The sequence below is a fragment of the Salvelinus sp. IW2-2015 genome, linkage group LG17, assembly GCF_002910315.2.
Source record: "Salvelinus sp. IW2-2015 linkage group LG17, ASM291031v2, whole genome shotgun sequence".
NCBI lineage: Eukaryota > Metazoa > Chordata > Actinopteri > Salmoniformes > Salmonidae > Salvelinus > Salvelinus sp. IW2-2015.
In genome coordinates this window covers 16,830,791-16,854,548 of record NC_036857.1, presented here as the reverse complement: position 1 = coordinate 16,854,548, position 23,758 = coordinate 16,830,791, and the positions used below count along the sequence as shown (strand labels likewise).

Below are 23,758 nucleotides of genomic sequence, written 5' to 3'. Positions count from 1 at the left end.
ATCAGCCAAGCCCTCATTGTCCCGACTCCTGCTCTAAAGCAGCTCATAACAGGCTGCCCAGTGTGTCTCGTTGCTAGGCTGAGAAACATAGGGCCACTTTTTACCGATTTTAAGGTCTTTTACACACACACACACAAATAATACAGCCCCATCGCTGTTTAATTAAAGCTGTTAGAGCTCTGAGGGGTTCACTGGAGCTCTGATTGTATCAGGAGGAACACAAACACAGAGTTCATTTAAACATTTACTGAAACAAGCCCTGGACCTGATCTCCCATGCAGAACATGTAATGAGCAAGTTAAAGGGTTCAAAGGAAATTGTCTTCATCCCTCACTACTATGAAAAGGTTTTCCAATGGTAATGAATATATATTTATTTTGTTAACAATTAGACAAATGACTGTATCACTGACATGCTATGCAATGAATGAACTGTGTTTTTATTTCCCTTGATGCTTTGACTGAACACCCACTTTTCATGTGATTTTGGAGTATATGGGTCACAAAACAATACATACAAAATATACAAAAATGATCTACATAAAACGTGTAAAAACACTATTTAATGATTAAACTTCAGGTCACATTTCTTGAACCTGAATGGCCTTCACGGGGGGGTAGTCAACTAGTTGGACATCTTGGCTTTGCATGACATCACAGGAGAACTCCAGTTCCAGGCTGTCCATACAGTAGTTGGCGGAGTGAGGATTCCAGCGCCGGTCTGTACATGCTTTGGTGCCGTCCAACCAGATTCCTGCAAGTCACCGCAGAGGGTGAGGTTCACCTGGGTTCACCACTGAGGTGGAACGGCCCCACAACAGAAGCACGGGGGCTGTGTTTAAACGGCTATGACATGCCGACAGACTGCTGACGTACTGTATAACTGTCACGCAAACACACGTACGCGTGTAAACACACATAAACCTGCACGCAACCACATGCAAGCACACACAAGCACAAACCATTTCTCTGTTTGACCGCAAGGTTTTATGGGTATTATGACTCATACTCTGGTACTCTATACAGTCTATTGCTGTGTGCAGGACATTAATCTGCATTGAGTTGAGTCCAGCCACATTGCCTGGTTTACAGCAGGGGTGGGAAGAGTACTGAAATAGCCTACTCAGGTAGAAGTAAAATTTCTGAAAAAAAAGGACAAGTATTTGGAAAAGCTACTCATTTACAGTAACGACAGTATTTGTAATTAGTTACTTCTTACCTCTGGTTTACAGTATTACATATTAAAAAGTATTCAATATTCCACATGTATACTTAAGCTACATTATAAGAGAAAGGGGGATACCTAGTCAGTTGTACAACTGAATGCCTTCAACTGACATGTGTCTTCTGCATTTATCCCAACCCCTCTGAATGCTTTAATCGACATCCACGTCTTCAGCGCCGGGGAATAGTGGGTTAACTGCCTTGCTCAGGGGAAGAAAGACAGATTTTTTTCCTTGTCAGCTCTGGGATTTAATCCAGCAACCTTTAAGTTACTGGCCCAACACTAACCACTAGGCTACCTTTCAGATCTCATCCATGCTTGGGTGGGCAGACTTCTTTCTAACTCGCTACACTGGTGGTGGGAAAAATGCTCTCAGAATCATGTCATCTTTAATATCGGGGACAAAGACATAACAAGCTTTTAGGGGACAGCCAAAATGGATAAATGTGGATGAACATTTGAGACACTATTTTCATTTCAATATGTAGCTACCTGCACTCGGTACACTGGTGGTGGGAGAAGCACTCTCAGGACCATGTTGTCTTTAGTATCTGGGGGACAATGGCTAAGTTTTAGGGGACAGTCAAAATGGATAAACTGGTGGTGGGATAACGCTCAGGGCCATACAGCCTCTAGTATCTTGGCAGTGGGGACAAAAACATAACATTAACAAAGATTCGGACTGAACGATGGCGCCGGAGGGGAGGGCTCTTAACGGCTCTTAACCAATCGCGCTATTTTGTTTGTTTCTCGCGTTGTTAGTAACTTGTTTTGTACATAATGTTGCTGCTACCGTCTCTTATGACCGAAAAGATCTCCTGGACATTAGAACTGTGATTGCTCACCTCAAACTGGACGAAGTGTTCTTTTTCAATTAGTTGGACGGGAGTAATATACTACTAAAGACACCCGACCAGGCCCAGATCCCCCGTGATTCGCCGGAGAAGGAAACGGAAAAAGACCAGCGTGCCTTGCGAGGATTAGCTGACAAGTGGCTAATCTGCCATTGCCTTCCGTCTTGCTTGCTAATGTTTAATAGCTGGAACATAAATGGGACGAGCTGAACGCACGTATATCCSTATATCCTATATCCTCATGACTGAACGAAGACATTAAGAACATAATCTCCATCGGCAGGCCAGAACAGCAGCCTCTGGTAAGACACGGGGTYGGGGCCTATGCATATATGTGAACAACAGCTGGTGCATGATATCTAAGGAAGTCTCGAGGTTTTGCTCGCCTGAGGTAGATATAGCTGTAGATCACAATCACAATCATAAACTGTAGATCACACTATCTGCAGTTGAAGTCGGAAGTTTACATACACCTTAGCCAAATACATTTAAACTCAGTTTTTCACAATTCCTGACATTTAATCCTAGTAAAAATTCCCTGTCTTAGGTCAGTTAGGATCACCACTTTATTTTAAGAATGTGAAATGTCAGAATAATAGTAGAGAATTATTTCTTTCAGCTTTTATTTCTTTCACCACATTCCCAGTGCGTCAGAAGTTTACATACACTCAATTAATAATTGGTAGCATTGCCTTAAAATTGTTTAACTTGGGTCAAACYTTTCTGGTAGCCTTCCACAAGCTTCCCACAACAAGTTGGYTGAATTTTGGCCCATTCCTCCTGACAGAGCTGGTGTAACTGAGTCAGGTGTGTAGGCCTCCTTGCTCGCYCACGCTTTTTCAGTTCTGCCCACAAATTTGCTATAGGATTGAGGCCAGGGTTTTGCGATGGCCACTCCAATACCTTGACTTTGTTGTTCTTAAGCCATTTTGCCACAACTTTAGAAGTATGCTTGGGGTCCTTGTCCATTTGGAAGACTCATTTGCGACCAAGCTTTAACTTCCTGACTGATGTCTTGAGATGTTGCTTCAATATATCCACATCATTTTCCCTTCTCATGATGCCATCTATTTTGTGAAGTGCACCAGTCCCTCCTGCAGCAATGCACCCTCACAACATGATGCTGCCACCCCTGTGCTTCACGATTGGGATGGTGTTCTTCAGCTTGCAAGCCTCCCCCTTTCTCCTCCAAACATTACGATGGTCATTATGGCCAAACAGTTCTATTTTTGTTTCATCAGACCAGAGAACATTTCTCCAAAAAGTATGATCTTTGTCCCCATGTGCAGTTGCAAACCGTAGTCTGGCTTTTTTATGGCGGTTTTGGAGCAGTGGCTTCTTCCTTCCTGAGCGGCCTTTCAGGCTATGTCGATATAGGACTCGTTTAACTGTGGATATAGATACTTTTGTACCTGTTTCCTCCAGCATCTTCAAAAGGTCCTTTGCTGTTGTTCTGGGATTGATTTGCACTTTTCGCACCAAAGTACATTCATCTCTAGTAGACAGAACGCATCTCCTTCCTGAGCGGTATGACGGCTAAGTGATCCCATGGTGTTTATACTTGCGTACTATTGTTTGTAAAGATGAGCGTGGTACCCTCAGGCGTTTGGAAATTGTTTCCAAGGATGAACCAGACTTGTGGAGGTCTACAATTTTTTTTCTTGGCTGATTTCTTTTGATTTTCCCATGATGTCAAGCAAAGAGGCACGGAGTTTGAAGGTAGGCATTGAAATACATTCACAGGTACACCTCCAATTGACTCAAATGATGTCAATTAGCCTATCAGAAGCTTCTAAAGCCATGACATAATTTTCTGGAATTTTCCAAGCTGTTTAAAGGCACAGTCAACTTAGTGTAAACTTCTGACCTACTGGAATTGTGATGCAGTGAATTATAAGTGATGCAATGAATTATTATCTCTCTGAAAACAATTGTTGGAAAAATTACTTATGTCATGCACAAAGTAGATGTCCTAACCGACTTGCCAAAACTATAGTTTGTTAACAAGAAATTTGTGGAGTGGTTGAAAAAAGAGTTTTAATGACTCCAACCTAAGTGTATGTAAACTTCCGACTTCAACTGTATCTAGAGAGTTATCTGTATTTTCGTAGCTGTCTACATACCACCACAGACCGATGCTGGCACTAAAACGGCGCTCAATGAGCTGTATACCACCATAAGGAAACAGGAAAATGCTCATCCAGAGGCGGAGCTCCTAGTGGCCGGGGACTTTAATGCAGGGAAACTTAAATCAGTCTTACCTCATTTCTATCAGCATGTTAAATGTGCAACCAGAGGAAGAAAAAAATCAAGACCACCTTTACTCCACACACAGAGACGCGTACAAAGCTCTCCCTCGCCCTCCATTTGGCAATTCTGACCATAATTCTATCCTCCTGATTCCTGCTTACAAGCTAGTATTAAAGCAGGAAACACCAATGACTCAACTACAGGACTGCTTTGCTAGCACAGACCGATGGCATTGAGGAGTACACCACATCCGTCAGCGGCTTTATCAGTAAGTGCATCGAGGACGTCATCCCCACAGTGACTGTATGTACATACCCCAACCAGAAGCCATGGATAACAGGCAAAATTCGCACTGAGCTAAAGGGTAGAGCTGCCGCTTTCAAGGAGCAGGACTCTAACCCGGAAGCTTATAAGAAATCCTGCTATGCCCTCCGACGAACCATCAAACAGGCAAAGCGTCAATATAGGACTAAGATTGAATCATACTACACCGGCTCCGACGCTCGTCGGATGTGGCAGGGCTTGCAAAGTATTACAGACTACAAAGGGAAGCACAGCCGAGAGTTGCCCAGTGACACAAGCCTACCAGACGAGCTAAATAACTTCTATGCTTGCTTCGAGGCAAGTAACACTGAAACATGCGTGAGAGCATCAACTGCTCCGGATGACTGTGTGATCACGCTCTCRGCATCCGATGTGAGTAGGACCTTCAAATAGGTCAACATTCACAAGGCCACAGGGCCAGATGGATTACCAGGATGTGTACAGCGTGCGCTGACCAACTGGAATGTGTCTTCATTGACATTTTCAACCTCTCCCTGTCTGAGTCTGTAATTCCAACATGTTTAAAGCAGACCACCATAGCCCCTGTTCCCAAGAACACTAAGGTAACCTGCCTAAATAACTACCGACCCATAGCACTCACGTCTGTAACCATGAAATGCTTTGAAAGGCTGGTCATGGCTCACATCAACACCATCATCCCAGAAACCCTAGACCCACTGCAATTTGCATACCACACCAACAGATCCACAGATGATGCAATCTCTATTGCACTCCACACTGCCCTTTCACACCTGGACAAAAGGAACACCTATGTGAGAATGCTATTAATTGACTACAGCTCAGCGTATAGCGCCGCTATTGCTATTTACTGCTGCTCTTTAATTATTTGTTATTCTTAGCTCTTACTTTTTTGGGGGCGGGGTATTTTCTTAAAACGGCATTGTTGGTGAAGGGCTTGTAAGTAAGCACTTCACTGTAAGGTCTACAGCTGTTGTACTCGGCGCATGTGACAAATAAAATTTGATTTGATTAAGTGGAGAGTCAAAATGGATTGTCTAAACTTGAATGAACAACTGAGACACTCCTTTAATTTCAATGTAATGTTAAAGTAACAGCTAGCTAGCTAAAACAATTAGGCAAAAAACATACAGTATCTGAACCACCATAAAAGCATGAGTTATACGTTTGCCAACTAGCTACAGCCATGTTAAATTAACAGAGACAAGGAATAGGCCTAGCTAGCTTAGTAAAATCTATAGCTAGCTAGCTGGTCTAGCTAGCATAATAAGGTGAGAAACCTAGTTTTAGCAAGCTAGCTAAGCCAAGTTATCTACCCGATGTGAAACAATTCACCACACAGTAATGTTAATGTTAGGCTTACAGAAGACAAGCTTTCTACAGGCACTGACATAGCTAGCTAGCTCGCAAAACTTCAACAAAAATCTAAAATGTTTGCTATCACACACAGCACAGGAAAATAGCTTGCTAGCTAGCTAGCGAGCTAAGTTAGCAAATGTTAGCTAAGTAGCTACCTAATGCTCGAGCTAGCATGCACAGGGTTGTTTGCTAGCTAGCTTGCTAGCTAAGATTATCTAAAATTGCCAATGACTGAGATAATATTTAATTATGATGGCTAGGACATTTATTCCTGAATGAATAATTAGTCATGTTAGCTAGCTAGCTTTTTACTCACTTGCTACACAGCTACAAAAATCCTCATTCAGGAGCTTGCCGGATCACTTTGATCTTCCTGATTTGGCGGGAGAATTAACACACCCACTCGGTCATATAATCTCAATAACTCTACATCAATAACCCAGCATTAACAACCCAACCTTGCTCTTTTTAAAGAAAACAACTCAACTAAGTGACCCAATGCCTGCAACCCAGTAGTTGGGTCATCCAAACAACCCAGCATTCTTTTGAGTGTACAAGTATGTCAATGGAATTACAAGAAGGGGTTAAATTTGGTGGGAGCATATGCTGGATTTGGGACATGCCAATTTTAGTTTATTAAACAGCTTTACGATGATTTTGAATGATCCTCAATGAGCCAACACCTATTGGAGGTAGTTCTATCACCCTCAGAATCCCATGATGATCTTGTGTAACAGACACACTAATAAAAGCACAATTCAAGACATGTTGCTTTTCTATCTCAGAATACAGCATTATTCTCATACAATATATTCACAACATATTGGCCTTTACTGCTGTTGCTATTTTCCCCAAAAAAGAAAGATGTTTCACAGGAAATCATGATACACACTTCTTGCCTAGTTCTCACATGTCGCCAGCTAGGGCTGGCGAAACCTGTCTCATGTAACTGGGTGTTAAAGGGTTCCCCATCTTGTATGTCTCCCCCCTGGTGGAATGGATCTGACCCTAATCCTGAGTGCAGGTAGCCTAGTGGTTAGAGTGTTGGGGCAGTAAACGAAAGGTTGCTAGATTGAATCCCCGAGCTGCCAATGTAAAAATCTATTGTTCTGACCCTGAACAAGGTAGTTAACCCACTGTTCCTAGGCCGTCATTGTAAATAAGAATTTGTTTTTAACTGACTTGCCTGGTTAAATTTAAAAAATGAAAAGCATGAGAATACACTTACTCCCAGAGCCCCCCTTGCCACTGTAATTCTGTAAGGATATCATGAATGGTTTGAGACTGCAATTGAAAACAGCCTTTCTTTACAACTTAACTCCTTACCTTCCACTATAACACCTCAACAAGGAGAATCCCTCCAAATAATGGGTTGTGTAGAGACATCATGACTAAAGGGTGCACTACAATTGCCTGTTGCAGGAAGCAGTTGAGATGATATGGAAATGGGCAAATATCCACATACACACACCTTCCACTGTCTCCAGCCAGTGACATGCATGCGCACACACACACTCACTCACTATTGGCAGATGGCGAGCCAAGGGATCGACAAGGCTGTATTTCAAACCTGTTCTCTTTGTCCACCCATGCAGCACTTTGCACAGACTGTCTATCAGATGGCGGTTCTTTTTCAAGGTGTGGCTGATATTGGCTGAACACTAACGAAGCAGAAAGCACTTTTACACAAGTATTTGGGAGGGTTCCATGTAAGAATMAGTGCTTAGAGTGTCTTCAATGTTCCACCAAGCACTGACAAAAGACACTACACTGTCTTATTAAAGAGATTTGTGGTCTTCTAAACTTAAATGAGTACTTGCATACAGTTGAAGTCGGAAGTTTACATACACTTAGGTTGGAGTCATTAAAACTCGTTTTTCAACCACTCCACAAATTACTTGTTTACAAACTATAGTTTTGGCAAGTCGGTTAGGACATCTACTTTTTGCATGACACAAGTAATCTTTCCAACAATTGTTTACAGAAAGATTATTTCCCTTATAATTCACTGTATCACAATTCCAGTAGGTCAGACGTTTACATACACTAAGTTGACTGTGCCTTTAAACAGCTTGGAAAATTCCCGAAAATTATGTCATGGCTTTAGAAGCTTCTGATAGGCTAATTGACATAATTTGAGTCAATTGGAGGTGTACCTGTGGATGTATTTCAAGGCCTACCTTCAAACTCTGTGTCTCTTTGCTTGACATCATGGGAAAATCAAAAGAAATCAACCCCAAAAAATTGTAGACCTCCACAAGTTTGGTTTATCCTTGGGAGCAATTTCCAAACGCCTGAAGGTACCACGTTCATCTGTACAAACAATAGTACGCAAGTATAAACACCATGGGACCACGCAACCGTCATGCCGCTCAGGAAGGAGACGCGTTCTGTCTCCTAGAGATGAACGTACTTTGGTGCGAAAAGTGCAAATCAATCCCAGAACAAAAGCAAAGGACCTTGTGAAGATGCTGGAGGAAACGGGTACAAAAGTGTCTATATCCACAGTAAAACGAGTCCTATATCGACATAACCTGAAAGGCCGCTCAGAAAGAAAGAAGCCACTGCTCCAAAACCGCCATAAAAAAGCCAGACTACGGTTTGCAACTGCACATGGGGACAAAGATCGTACATTTTGGAGAAATGTCTGATGAAACAAAAATAGAACTGTTTGGCCATAATGAACATCGTTATGTTTGGAGGAAAAAGGGGGAGGCTTGCAAGCCGAAGAACACCATCCCAACCATGAAGCACCCGGGTGGCAGCATCATGTTGTGAGGGTGCTTTGCTGCAGGAGGGACTGGTGCACATGAGGTAAGAACATTATGTGGATATATTGAAGCAACATCTCAAGATGTCAGGAAGTTAAAGCTTGGTCGCAAATGGTCTTCCAAATGAACAATGACCCCAAGCATACTTCCAATGTTATGGCAAAATGGCTTAAGGACAACAAAGTCAAGGTATTGGAGTGGCCCTGGCCTCAATCCTATAAAAAAATATGTGGGCAGAACTGAAAAAGCGTGTGCGAGCAAAGAGGCCTACACACCTGACTCTGTCAGGAGGAATGGGCCAAAATTCACCAAATATATTGTGGGAAGCTTGTGGAAGGCTACCAGAAACGTTTGACCCAAGTTAAACAATTGAAAGGCAATGRTACCAAATACTAATTGAGTGTATGTAAACTTCTGACGCACTGGGAATGTGATGAAAGAAATAAAAGCTGAAATAAATAATCTACTATTATTCTGACATTTAACATTCTTAAAATAAGGTGGTGATCCTAACTGACCTAAGACAGGGAATTTTTACTAGGATGAAATGTCAGGAATTGTGAAAAACTGAGTTTAAATGTATTTGGCTAAGGTGTATGTAAACTTCCTACTTCAACTGCAGATAGTGTGATCTACAGTTTATGATTGTGATCTACAGCTATATCTACCTCAGGCGAGCAAAACCTCGAGACTTCCTTAGATATCATGCACCAGCTGTTGTTCACATATATGCATAGGCCCCRACCCCGTGTCTTACCAGAGGCTGCTGTTCTGGCCTGCCGATGGAGATTATGTTCTTAATGTCTTCGTTCAGTCATGAGGATATAGGATATASGGATATACGTGCGTTCAGCTCGTCCCATTTATGTTCCAGCTATTAAACATTAGCAAGCAAGACGGAAGGCAATGGCAGATTAGCCACTTGTCAGCTAATCCTCGCAAGGATTTTAAGGCAATACTAACAATTATTAATTGAGTGTATGTAAACTTCTGACGCACTGGGAATGTGGTGAAAGAAATAAAAGCTGAAAGAAATAATTTTCTCTACTATTATTCTGACATTTCACATTCTTAAAATAAAGTGGTGATCCTAACTGACCTAAAACAGGGAATTTTTACTAGGATTAAATGTCAGGAATTGTGAAACTGAGTTTAAATGTATTTGGCTAAGGTGTACGTAAACTTCCGACTTTAACTGTATATATGGAAAATGTATTGGTGTATTTTTGGCCATTACTTTCTTTGGCCATTATTTGCCAACATTTATATTCGCAATTGTAAAAATGTTTAATTCATGGGTCGTTCCACCAATTCAGTACGTTTGATTGCGCCTTATTTTAACATTCTGTCAAAAAGACCACATGTTTAACAAGTTTTCCCATTTCAAGAAGTTACTACAGTAAGTGCCTATTAAGTGCCAAATAAAGTAACAGCAACAGGGTTGACCGTAAGAGGGTTGATGATTTCATCATAAATCAGCCATAAATCCCCCTGTGACAGGGGGACTAGAAGCTTGTGTGCTGTCAACCCCAAGGCATTTTTAACTCAAATACTGTTAGTAAGTTGTACTCAAAGTRATTATTACTTAAAATGTTTATGTGGCACTGACTCAAAACTAATTGAGAAGTCACACAAACTAATTTTTTAAAAGATATAACAAATCAACTTTTTTCCCAGCATGCTATAAGGCAGGTAGATTTTTTGGCAGTGCGCGTGTATTCATGGTTGCCAAGGGAAGCCAGGATTCCCCCAAAATTGACCAATAATTTTTTTGTTTTTTTGTTGTTGTTGTAATCTTTCGCCTCTCAGTGTTTGTCTAGATCGGTGTGGAAGAACTTGATAGCCCTGCACAGAGCCTTGACGTCAACCCCATCAAACACCTTTGGGATGAATTAGAATGCCAACTGCAAACCAGGCCTAATCGCCCTAATGCTCTTGTGGCTGAATGGAGGCAAGTCCCCACAGCAATGTTCCAACATCTAGTGGAAAGCCTTCCCAGAATAGTGGAGGCTTTTAAAACAGCAAAGCGGGGACCAACTCCATATTAATGCCCATGATTTTGGAATGAGATGTTTGACGAGCAGGTGTCCACATACTTTTGGTCATGTAATGTATATAAACAAAATCAAACAAGATCCTATAAGATACCAGGAGTATCTTAAGACACAAAAATAAAGATAACGCAAGAGAAAATAAAGTGGTGAACTGAAATCCATCTCACAACTTTCCCAGCAACAAAAAAAGAAACAGAAGATCAACTATCCAGAGAATTGTGGTTATGGAGTCATACCTGTAAAGGAACACACCACCACACTCACCTGAAGTCTTACAGCTACAGAATGATGACCTAACTGCACCTCAAATGACTCCACATCTACTGTATGTGATTGTTTTGGCCCATGCTCAAACCGTGATAATTCAACAAATAGAGGCAGCCAAAGCACAACCTTCCACCTGCACAGCACCACAGCCATCTCCTAGCGCAATACAGCACATTGCAGACATACATGAGGGACTGATTGGATGTGGTGTTGTGAAATATGATGAAGACCCTTACCCTGGTATTATACATAATGTTGATGCAGAGAGATGTGCTCTAGTCAAGACGATGAGTTATGTGGGAGCCAACCAATTATTTTGGCCAATGAAAGAGGACATTATATGGTACCAACCAGAGAATGTGCTTGGGCTTGTCCCTGAGCCACATCCAGCTACAAAACGACATATGATGCTTGATGGCACAGTCTGGGAGGAAATTTACTCTCTCGTTAAGAAATAGAGTGCATTAAGGGCAAAACCYAATCTTGAGTGAGCACACACCTGTCTCATGAGTCTGTATCAATAGACTGCAGCCAGTGAACAATCATTTGTTAAAACTTCTTCAGGCTAGGGTCCTTTTTTTCTGAATTTCCACCTGACTGACGTGCCCAAAGCAAACTGCCTGTTACTCAGGCCCAGAAGCCAGGATATGCATATAATTGGTACCATTGGATAGAAAACTTTGAAGTTTGTAGAAATGTTTAAATAATGTATGAGACTATAAAACAATAGATATGGTAGGAGAAAATCCAAACAAAAACCAACCAGAATATTTTGGGGGGAGAGCCCACGCTCTCACAATGGCCAGTATAAGGGCATATCCAAATCCAGCTCCCAGATTGCAATTCCTATGGCTTCCACTAGATATGAACAGTCTTTGTTCAAGGTTTCAGGCTTGTTTCTTCCAAAACGAGGAAGAATTATGAGTTTTAGTACTGGGACTCAGTTGGAAATCAGTCTGTGCGCGCACCTGCTAATATCATTTTCCTATTGAACATACTTCTTTCCGTATTAAATATTATAGTTTAATTACATTTTAGGGTACCTGAGGATTAAATAGAAATGTATTTTGACTTGTTTTAACAAAGTGTAGCGGCAGCTTTTTGAATTCCTTTCTCTGCATGTTGAACGAGTGGATTACTCAAATTGATGGCGCCAATTTATTTGAATTGCGCGCCCTCCAATTCCCCGGAAGTTGTCAACAGGTGTCCCGCTGGCAGGACGCCTAGCCCTAAGAAACCAGTGTTTCCAACCCTGTACATGTGTTTCTGCCTAATGCATTGAATCCCAAAATTGTTCTAAAAGATGCTTAAGTTATTGAGGCATGTTTCTTTGTTTTTTTAGGTTTTGTATTGTGTGTTCTATATCTTCAATAAAATGAAATATGTACACCTGTGACATTAAAATGTTTAATGGGATTTTCATTAGTTGTTTTATATGAAATGAGGTTTCATTTTCAATAACATTCAACATCCAAAAGTGCCCGTATTTGTATTTTAGGTAATCAGTTTCCTCAAAATGTTTGAGTAGCCAGAACTTATCCTGTTTTACAGTTTGTGCATTTGAATGCAAGCTTTAAAAAAAAAAAGGAATAGTTCAAACATTTCTAGCCTGTCTATCTAATGAACGCATAACAGGGTTTACAGTAGAACCAGCTCACCTGCTTTTACACTATGATTTGACTTTAAAATGTACACTTTTTCTTATGAAAAAAATATGCAAAAATAGTTTCAGCATATCTTTATTCCTATAAAAATCAGATTGATTGAATTCTCCATGTGGTCACGGTATATTATATTCAAGGAAACTTCATTTAATATTTGTATATATTTATTTAACTAGGCAAGTCAGTTAAGAACAAATTTTTATTTACAATGACAGCCTAGGAACAGTGGGTTAACTGCCTTGTTCAGGGGCAGGACGACAGATTTTTACCTTGTCAGGTCTGGGATTTGATCTAGCAATCTTTTGGTTACTGGCCCAATGCTCTAACCACTAGGCTACCTGCCACCCCAGGTGTAACAGGCTTTTAAAATTAAATATTGGTATACAATTCCTACTTAAAATATCAAAGGCACTCATTTTGTGGAAAGACCCTCATAACTGTCAAATCCACAATCAGACAACAGTATACTGTAGGTTTGCATGGCTGTTAGATGCAGCGGCACCACTCCCAGTAAATTATCATGGTGTTCGGAGGGTAGGGGGAGGATTAGTGGTAATTGCCAACTGTGACTGGGTGGGTCCTCTGTAGGCAAATGGTTGAGATGGGGAGTGATTACTGGATTTTAAAAAGGGGCAGGCAAATTTTATGGGGGAGAGAAAAAAGGAAAATGTTTCCTTAACTACCTACCAGTATTTGCCAGTACCCCCCCCCCCCCCCCCCCCCCCCACACACACACACACACTCATTGATAAAATGAATACAAATTAAACATATTTATTTTTAGATCACTACCTATTAAATTGAGTCTGGAAAGAAGGGGACATTTATGGAATGAAGACCCAAGACAAGGTGTGATGATTATTACAACAAAAAAAGGAAAGACATGCCCCCTGGATACTTTGATGTGTGGACCCTCCAGAAAATATTATTTTACACTTTTGCTAGATAAAATGCATTGGAAAACTGGCAAATCCATTTTGATTGACACTCTGTTCTCATATTACTATAGAAGCCACACCACAGGCTTACTTGCAATTAATATTGAATGACACTAAACTTGGAGGTGGGGTGCATGTGGGATTCATATCCTTGACTAGTATATCTTGTGGTGGTATTGTTGCAAGATTCAATCTAGAATTAGCAACTGTTGCCAAGGCACCCATTTCCCAGGCAACCAGTGGCTGTTTACACACTTTCCTAATCAGTTTGTCCTGCATTGGCTAAGCTGGCTACCAGTGTGCCAGTAGTATTTTATATAGACCAAAACCTACATGGACTAACACTGAATTACAGCATATTTATTTCATTTGTGCATGGGCAATTTTTTCTCCTTTTCAGGGCCTCTTGTGGACTATTGGATGAAATGGATACAAAGAAAAAGCTTTTGTTCTGGACCTAAATAGCTGCATGCATAGCTGAAATCTAAAGGCATCAGTGCGCAACAAGACCAGCTCAAGATAAGGTCAGAGGTCATCACTTACTGCCTACCTACTTCTGCTAAACACTTGATTCTGCAAATTGCTCAATAGGACTACATTTAATGCATTTTGCGATATATTAATTAATCTAATTACTTGTCCTTAACATTTTTATTAGCTATAAAGCATAAAAGAATAAAACAATTTGGCAAATGTACTAGGCTATGCATACAGTAAAATACAATTTGCTTGACATTGAGATTAAATTGCATTTTGTGAGTACATTTAAAAAATAAAAAATCTCAATAAAAAATCGAACAGACATGCAAGAAACTACAGTTAAACAGCCATACTTTTGAATCTTATCCATAGCTTTAGTTTCACACTCCAGTTAGTACTGAGTGCATGCTGAAGTGCCGCATGAGTCAGCTAACTCCTGTCTCCAATCTTGAACAGGGGGGGTGTCACAGACTGCGAGAAGGAGAGGGGTGGTCCGGTCCGGGTGCCATTCCCAATGGAAAAACTCCTGTTACAGTACTCCACTACTCCCACGATCTGGGTCAGCATCAGTGGTAAGTGATGTCATCTGAGAACTTGGTTGAGCCCTGCCCTCAGGGCGAGACAGGGGTGAGAGGGCTCCCGGAAGCCCAGCTGGCCTGTGGAGACAACACGCCCTGGGTGAGCCAGAGCCAGGGAAGGACACAGGAGGAGGAGGTGGGAGACAGCGGGTCCCTGGCCGACAACAACAAGTTACAGGAAGTGACATCAGAACCCAGTGAAGGGGTAGGCAAACTGCAGGAGGACCCACAGACAGGTCTCAGAGGTAACCAGGGGACGTCTGCAGCACGGAGGAGCGGGGAGGATGGAGGGCCAGGTGTGTGTGGAGAATGGTGGTATTCTGGTGGTTCAATTCAGGTTTTTTTCTCATCAGGTTCTAAAAATCTAATTTGTCTGTTAAAGTTTTCCGATAATAAGTAACAGGAGAGGCATATAAACGACCAGTTAGTCATACAGTGGTGAACAGTTCTTATATGCTTTAGTGAACAAAGATAAAAGAAAAGCTAGAATACTGAAATGAAAAGGAATGTTCAAAATCAGCACTCAGGAACTACAAAGCTGATAAAAGCAATATTATTTCTTATGGTTTAGTAAACAAGACTTTCTTATCTAGAGTTGCCACCATTTTAGTTACAGTACATATTGACACTTTTTGAATAGAATTTGTCACTCGGCAGTTCAAGTGTGTAAGCTTGCATGTTCTGTACGAGTGTGTGTTTACTTGTGTGTGTGTATTTGAGTGTGTGTTTTAATCCATATCTCTGGGTGCGGCAGGTGTGTGTCTGGAAGAGCAGTGCTTCAGTGGGAGTAGGAGGAGGTCTTCCCCCAGGGGGGTGGTGTTACTACCGTATCCAGAAAGGGAGAGGAACAGGCGGACAGAGGAGCCCAGGGGCCCAGGGTCTTTCTTCTTCTTTGGAGGAGGTAACGGAGCCTCCATGTAAGTCACTCCCCTATTCCGATGAAGTGAAATGATAAGACAATTCAACTTAGGCCTTAATTCAATCTGTTGAGTGTAGCCATTTTTTTATTGACTACTTTTATTCAATGTAGAGTAACCTCCTATTGTGAGAGCAGAGGATGGCAACGAATCTACGACAAGACTAGAGAGGACTTTAAACTCAAGTGGTGCGAGATCAAATCCCCAGTCACCTATTACAACTTCAAAGAAGGTAACTGTACTATACAAGCTCATATGGTTCACTCCACAGAGGTATCAATACAGTTACAGTTACATAAAATGTTAATTTAGTCTTGAATATTTCATAATAAGCGGCAAATATATATCTGGGTTCAGTGTTTGAAATCTTGTTTCTTTTGTAGAAGACAACAGATGTAAAATGACTATATGAAGGAGAATGGTTTTGAATATGTCATCATGTCGTAGGTGAACAGCTCCTTTACCAGATCCCCAACAACAAGGTGCTGACCACTAAGATCGGCCTCCTTAGCAGCCTAAGGGAGTATGACCGCTTCAGCAGCAAGGTCAACCACGGTCGGGGACTGAGGTGAGGCATCTGAGACAAAGAATGTGCATAGGCCTCTCACATTATAGTCCTGTAAAATAATGTATCTCTATAGAGTAGTTACTAATGTCTACTTCCAATGGTTACTTCATCTAATGGCTACTTCAATAATAACTTATGTTAGTTCCCTTTATTTTTTTTTACTTCACTAGGGTATTGACTTTCCTGGATCCGTTTTAAATCCAGTATTGAAAATAAGATAACACTTTAAAAAAGTGGACTATCCCTTTAAGTAATAGTGACCTTTCATCTAATGGCAATACTTCTCTGCCTTGTAGGAGGTTGAAAATTGAGGAGTTTTTCCCCATCACCTTCCGCATGGACATGAGAGATGAGAGAGAGGCTTTCTTTGCCCAGCAGGAAGGTAAAAATTGGCCTAAGTCAAATACAACGCCTCCAGTAACATGATAACATGTCAATACTAGCACACTACAATACAGGTTCAACAAGATTCTGTAGGGGGCTACAGTTGAAAAAGTAACTTGTGCTTCATGGAAAAGACAATGAAGGCAAATACAATGAAAAGAAATCATGCGTAACTGACAGATTTGTGTGACACAATAGTTGTCCTGGCGATTCGAATGTATTATTATTTATTTATTTTTATGTTGGAACGTTGAGGTACAGCACTTCAGTTCCCAGTAGGCTATTGTTATAAAATCACAAGAGAAACCTGTTGTGTTGCTATAGAGAAATGTTGGCAGAGGTCATGTCTGAGAGACAGAGAGAGACATGTAGTGAAAAGCCATGACACACACAGTCCTTTAACAGTGGCTACCGCCTCACTGTAGCAGGCTTTCCACCATTGCTCCTCACCTCATTTCAAAGCTGTTCATTTCAAAATTCAAAAGGCACTCACACATCTGAGCTATCTTTGTTGCAGGTGCATGGTAACAGTTGAATAACATGAGCAAAAAGAAAAAACCTGCACACTGCTCTTGCTAGTATCTTTAATTCTAAAAGTTAAAGGACAAATCCACTCAAAAACTACATTTTGGTATTTTTTCATTAGTCCATTGTTAATACAGACCCCGAATGTTTGCATGTCAGCGGTCAAGTATTCAGGATGTTGGACTTTCAAGAAGCAAAGTGACACTTTGCTTCTTGAAAATCCTATAATAGTTCCTTTAAGTTAGGAGGATGACAATGATACATCTGCATATTATAAATTGAAACAGCATCTCTCAAGCCTACGGAAAAATTACAACAATCAGGTGAAATATAATAACATGCATAATGACAACAATAAGGTTTAGTCTGCTTTGTGACATAAATAACTAATTATTGTGACATATACAGTACCAGTAAAAAGTTTGGACACACCAACTTATTCATGGGTTTTTATTTATTTATTARTGTTTTCTACATTGTAGAATAATAGTGAAGACATCAAAGCAATGAAAAAACACATATGGAATCATGTAGTAACCAAAAAAGTGTTAAACAAATCAAAATATATTTTTGATTTTTCAAAGCCTTGATGACAGCTTTGCACACTCTTGGGATTCTCTCAACCAGCTTCACCTGGAATGCTTTTCCAACAGTCTTGAAGGAGTTCCCACATATGCTGAGCACTTGTTGGCTGCTTTCCTTCACTCCACGGTCCAACACATCCCTAACCTTCTCAATTGGGTTGAGGTTGGGTAATTGTGGAGGCCAGGTCATCTGATGCAGCACTCCATCACTCTCATCTCTTGGTCAAATTGCCCTTACACAGCCTGGAGGTGTGTTGGGTCATGGTCTTGTTGAAAAACAAATGACAGTCCCACTAAGCGCAAACCAGATGGGATGGCGTATTGCTGCAGAATGTTATGGTAGTCATGCTGGTTAAATGCGCCTTGAATTCTAAATAAATCACCGACAGTGTCACCAGCAAAGCATCCCCACACCATCCCACCTTCTCCTCCATGCTTCACGGTGGGAACCACACATGCAGAGATTTTATTTTATTTGACCTTTCTTTAACTAGGCAAGTCAGTTAAGAACAAATTCTTATTTTCAATGACGGCCTAGGAACAGTGGGTTAACTGCCTTGTTCAGGGACAAAACTACAGATTCTTACCTTGTCAACTCAGGGACTTGATCTTGCAACCTTTTGGTTACTAGTCCAACGCTCTAACCACTAGGCTACCTGCCGCCCCTATCATCCGTTCACCTACTCTGCGACTCACAAAGACACGGCGGTTGGAACCAAAAATCTCACATTTGGACTCATCAGACCAAAGGACAGATTTCCACCAGTCTAATGTCCATTGCTCGTGTTTCTTGGTTCAAGCAAGTCTCTTCTTATTATTGGTGTCCTTTAGTATTGCTTTCTTTGCAGCAATTTGACCATGAAGGCCTGATTCACTCAGTCTCCTCTGAACAGTTGATGTTGAGATGTGTCTGTTACTTGAATTCTGTGAAGCATTTATTTGGGCTGCAATTTCTGAGGCTGGTAACTCTAATGAACTTATCCTCTGCAGCAGTTGCAAACCTGCGTCTTCCTTCACAGTGGCGGTCCTCATGAGTGTCAGTTTTATCATAGCGCTTGATGGTTTTTGTGACTGCACTTGAAGAACCTTTAAAAGTTCTTGAAATTTTCTGGATTGATTGAACTTCATGTCTTAAAGCAATGACGGACTGTCGTTTCTATTTGCTTATTTTAGGTGTTCTTGCCATAATATGGACTCTGTCTTTTAACAAATAGGGCAATCTCTGTATATCACCGCTACCTTGTCACAACACAACTGATTGGCCCTAACGCATTAAGATGGAAAGAAATTCTACTAACGAACTTTTAACAATGCACACCTGTTAATTGAAATGCTTTCCAGGTGACTACCTCATGAAGCTGGTTGAGAGAATGCCAAGAGTGTGCAAAGCTGTCATGAAGGCAAAGGGTCGCTACTTTGAAGAATCTCTTTGTTTGACACTTTTTTGGTTCCTACAAGATTCCATATGTGTTATTTCATAGTTTTGATGTCTTCACTATTATTCTACAAAGTAGAAAAGAGTTTAAAAAAAAACTTGAATGAGTAGGCGTGTCCAAACTTTTGACTGGTACTGTAGGTAATGTAGTCAGCAAAGGTGACATATAACTAATTTGTCTGCATAGTTCACATATAACTACAATGATTAAATGTCACTATTTTGAGATATTCTAATAAGACATTTAAAAAAGCATTCCCACATCTGAGTTATATTGTTGCAGGTGCATGGGAATAATGCGAAAAGAGAAAGCACAATGCTCTTGCTCGTATCAGTAGTTTCATTCAAGTTTACATGAGATATTCTAATAAGACCATGTTGCATTGCTAGGTATGTGTGATGAGGAGACAAGCATGTGGATCTGTAAGCCCACGGGCCTCAACCAGGGGCGAGGCATCTTCCTCCTGAGGAGCCAGGAAGACGTCTCGGCCTTCAGACTCAAGCTGCAGAACATCGCAGAGAGCCAGTGCAACAGGACGCTGCCTTTTCGCTTGCCCCAGGCACGCATCGTGCAGCAGTGGGTGAACACTAGGGCTGTGAACGCTACTTTATAAGGATGTTCAGTACTGTATCTGCAAAACCAAAAGGAATTGCAGATTATACTATCATCAAATACATTCTATAATTCTGATTTTATTCGATGTGGTTATACTGTAGTAATTCTCCATGAATTGCAAAGCTGCCACTGTCTGCCATATTCAGTTGACGAATTGGATATATTACTACATTTCTACCAACAGAGGGAATGCAAGATCTGTTTTTAAAAGAGCGATGTACTACAGACGGGTTGGTTTATTAGCAACAAAACCGACACGTGCGCAACTATGCGGTAAAATAGACGGTGTTGGCACAGATTGTTGACAACATGTAAACTATGTATAAATAAAGTTTCACATTGAGCACCTCATCTCTCAAATACATCGTTACAGTTGTTGGTTAGCTAGCTCATGAATTTGAGACATTTAGCATAGACGAATATCAATAACAAGATACAACGATTCCCCACATGGCAGTTTCTTGTCATTGTTGCTAGCTATCTGGCTATCCAGAATTACAACCACACATGGCTTTCTGCACCATTGAAGCGTGCGCATTGTTTTCGTGACGTGCTCAGCCTTGTATCTATTGAGACAAGGCTCTGGGCCTGTATTCAGAAAGAGTATGCGTGCTGATCTAGGATCCGTTTTTCCTTATCATAATGAATACGATTATTTGGACAGCGGGGACAATCCTAGATCAGCCAAGTGGATTATAATGTATATCTAATGTTTCCTCAGGTATATCCAGAACCCTCTGCTCTTAAAGGGGAGAAAGTTTGATGTGCGCTCCTATTTCCTCATTGCCTGCACCTCACCCTACATGGTCTTTTTTCGCCATGGTTACGTGCGCTTGACCTGTGACCTTTATGACCCCAACTCCCCCAACCTCTCTTCCCATTTGACCAATCAGGTTAGTAGAAAACATATGCTTCTCTTTCTTTGTTTACAAAAGAATTTTGCCTCCCCTGAGCAGGATAGTGTTTTTTTGTCATGCATCTTGTTCTGGAGGCAGCTCTGCAGAGTGGTCACTAGCTGATTTTAAACCAAACTCTAACCACACTGTTAACCCTAATGTCTAACCCTAACCTTCAATGAAGACAAAAAGTAAAACAAAAAATATAATGAATCTTTACAATATAGGCAATTTTGATGTTGCAGTTGGCCTGTCTAAAGGGGAAATGCTCAGTTCTGCTCCAGGACAAGACTCATGACAATAAATGTCAACCTGCTCCCCTGACCTGCACGTTTAGTCATATAAGCAGAGTATTACTATTTCAGAATCAGGTTGTCAACAGATGCATCTCCATAGGATATTGCATGAAAATAGACCAGAAACCAGGTCATAAAATAATGGTACCAATCAAGTCTCAAACTGTTGGCCCTGTAACAACAACTCTCTCTGGCCATTCATGTGTATCCTGGTCCCCCTTTTGTTTCCACACAGTACATGCAGAAGAAGAACCCTCTCTACAGCGTGCTGAAGGAGGAGACCGTCTGGTCCATGGATCGATTCAACACCTACGTCAATGACAAGCTCAGTGTTGCCAAGGGTCTGCCTAGGGACTGGGTGCTTGGCGCTTTCGCCGTGAGTTTTATAGTTTTTTTTTAGGTTTACATCATGGTTAAGTTAACCCTTCAGGGACCAATTATGAAAGCATCATTGGTGTTATTTATAGTTAAGTGATGTGATTTTACTCCTGGGAGAGACTACAAACGACATCCTCTCCACCCACACCTTTGTGTCTGTCTGTTTGTCTGTTATCCATTCATTAGAAGCGAATGCAGCAGATCATGATCCAGTGTTTCTTCGCTGTGAAAGCCAAGCTAGATCGTAAACTGGGGTACTTTGACCTGATTGGCTGTGATTTCATGATTGACGATGACTTTAAGGTCGGCAAAACACCTCATTGGTTTTTAATGTAAAGTGTGTGTGAGTTTCAAAGTATTTGTGAGCGGTTGGTCAAACTAACAGTTGATGTGCTTGCTGTGCCTTTGTCTGTTCTCATCCAGGTGTGGCTGTTGGAGATGAACTGTAACCCAGCCCTCCACACCAACTGTGAGGCCCTGAAGGAAGTGATTCCCAGTACTGTTGTGGAAACTTTGGGTGAGCACACAATACCGTTCACATGACTGGCTTAATTAGTTCTGTTGGACTATGATATTACCTCAAGAATTTGACAAGATATCCTCAAATGCAGCTGATCTCAGAAATAAACTCAGTTCGGAAATACTTTTTTTGTCTTTGTAATTCAAGATAACGAGATGATGTATCGCCAGTTCCCCTTTAATTTGTTAGTTTGCCTGTGTGTGGCTTCTCTCTGTTTTTCTATTGGYGGGTTGAAAATAGCCTGATGTGTGATAGCTACTACCCAACTGTAGGCTAGTCAGCCCTTACATTCTTATGCCTTATCTCCTGTAGATCTGACTCTGGAGATCTTCAACAAGTGTCGCTGTGGAATGAAGCTGCTTCCACTGGCCAGTCAGAGGGACTTTGTGCTACTGTATGATGGCGAGACTGCCCATGTCCCTGTTCTCAGCCGTAGGAGCAAAACAGCAGTACCCCTCCAAGCCCAGCACCCAAAGAGTGCCTCCACCCAAATGCCCTTCACCACCAGCAGGACTCAGAAGACCGAGTCTGTAACATCAGTGTCTCGGGAGAAGTCAGTGAGTGAAAACACATTTTCTCCTGTAGCCATGACGGCTGTCTTGGTACCCCTGACTGGCACTGATGCCACTGACCATCCTGCCCCTGTCACTACACACAATGATCCATCCCTGCAGACCGGTCCCAACCAACCCACAGGCCCAGCAGGGGCCCCCAGACCCCATCCCACCCACAAACCCAGTCCTCGGCCCCTCAAGCCAGCCCAAGCTCGCGTGGAGCTCCGGCTCAGCAAGTGCACCTGGCAGCGGCGATCGGGGAACTCAGAACATCGCAAGCCCCCAGATCTCCTGTGGGTGAAGAATACCTTCATGTCCCTGTCCACCCCGGCTCTAACTGAGGGCTCACGCTTCTCTGTGAGACGCCTGCGGGCCACCAAAGCCTGCCACCCCGACCTGAGGCCCACCCAGTTCCGCTTGGCCAAGCCCGGCACCAGCGGCCCCGTGTGGACAGACAAACAGGACAAGAAAGGGGAACAGGAGGGAGGGGGGGGCCAGGAGCCCGGTGTAGACACACAGAGTGCAGCCAAGGAAGAGAAAGAGGACAAAGAGCACAGGGAGGAGCTGTGATATATTCACACTGAGACACTCATACCTGTCAAAGTATAGACTTAACGTTAATTATTTTGGTTTGTGGGTAACAATATGCATGGGTGAGGTTGGAACCTCGCCCTGAAAGGAATCCTACTTAGCTTTTTATTACAGAATATTTTAAATTAATAAAGTATGTTTATCCCCTGAAAAAACCCCAGATGATTCTGTCTTTTGATGCTTGAAATTTTTGAGGTGGCTTCAAAAATGCAATTGCACAACAGTATGACAACTGGTGAAATAGCACACGGGCAAATCTACGGTACCAGAGTAATACTGAGACTAAGATTTTTTTACTTGAAATGTATTATAAACAAAAAACAATGATTGCAAAGTTAGGCAATCTTGATACTACATTTTGAACAGAAATGCAATGGTTCATTGAATCTGTCTAAAACTTTGCACATACACTGCTGCCATCTAGTGGCCAAAATCTAAATTGCGCTTAACCTGGAATAGTACATCATGGCCTTTCTCTTGCGTTTCAATGAAAGAAAGAAAAAATACGCATATTTTTTTTCTTTGTATTAGCTTTTACCAGATATAATATGTTATATTCTAGTACATTAATTTCACATTTCCACAAACTTCCACAGAGTATTTCCTCTCAAATGGTATCAAGAATACAGCAAGATGACGCCGACAGAGATGGTCGCCTCACTTCAGGTCCTTAGGAAACTACTCAGTTATAATTTTTTTWATGTATTAGTTTATGTATTATTTTTTACATTGTTAGCCCAGGAAATCTCAAG

At 41.5% G+C, this 23,758-nt stretch overlaps 1 protein-coding gene across 1 annotated transcript; it reads left to right on the top strand.

The window, feature by feature from the left end:
- Positions 1-14,676: 14,676 nt before the first annotated feature.
- Positions 14,677-23,146, top strand: ttll10 (tubulin tyrosine ligase-like family, member 10). Its single transcript, XM_024005456.2, has 11 exons — positions 14,677-15,038; positions 15,497-15,659; positions 15,773-15,891; positions 16,107-16,227; positions 16,524-16,609; positions 19,546-19,732; positions 20,493-20,664; positions 21,199-21,339; positions 21,528-21,644; positions 21,765-21,858; positions 22,174-23,146. Exons 1-11 carry the CDS (start codon positions 14,744-14,746, stop codon positions 22,983-22,985), a joined length of 2,307 nt encoding a protein of 768 aa, XP_023861224.1. The 5' UTR covers positions 14,677-14,743; the 3' UTR covers positions 22,986-23,146.
- Positions 23,147-23,758: the final 612 nt, after the last annotated feature.

Coding starts and splice junctions, on each gene's coding strand:
- ttll10 (XM_024005456.2), top strand. CDS start 14,744: ATGTCATCTGAGAACTTGGTTGAGCCCTGCCCTCAGGGCGAGACAGGG. Junction 21,645..21,764: donor TGATTGACGATGACTTTAAG/GTCGGCAAAACA, acceptor GTTCTCATCCAG/GTGTGGCTGTTGGAGATGAA. Junction 21,859..22,173: donor TACTGTTGTGGAAACTTTGG/GTGAGCACACAA, acceptor TATCTCCTGTAG/ATCTGACTCTGGAGATCTTC.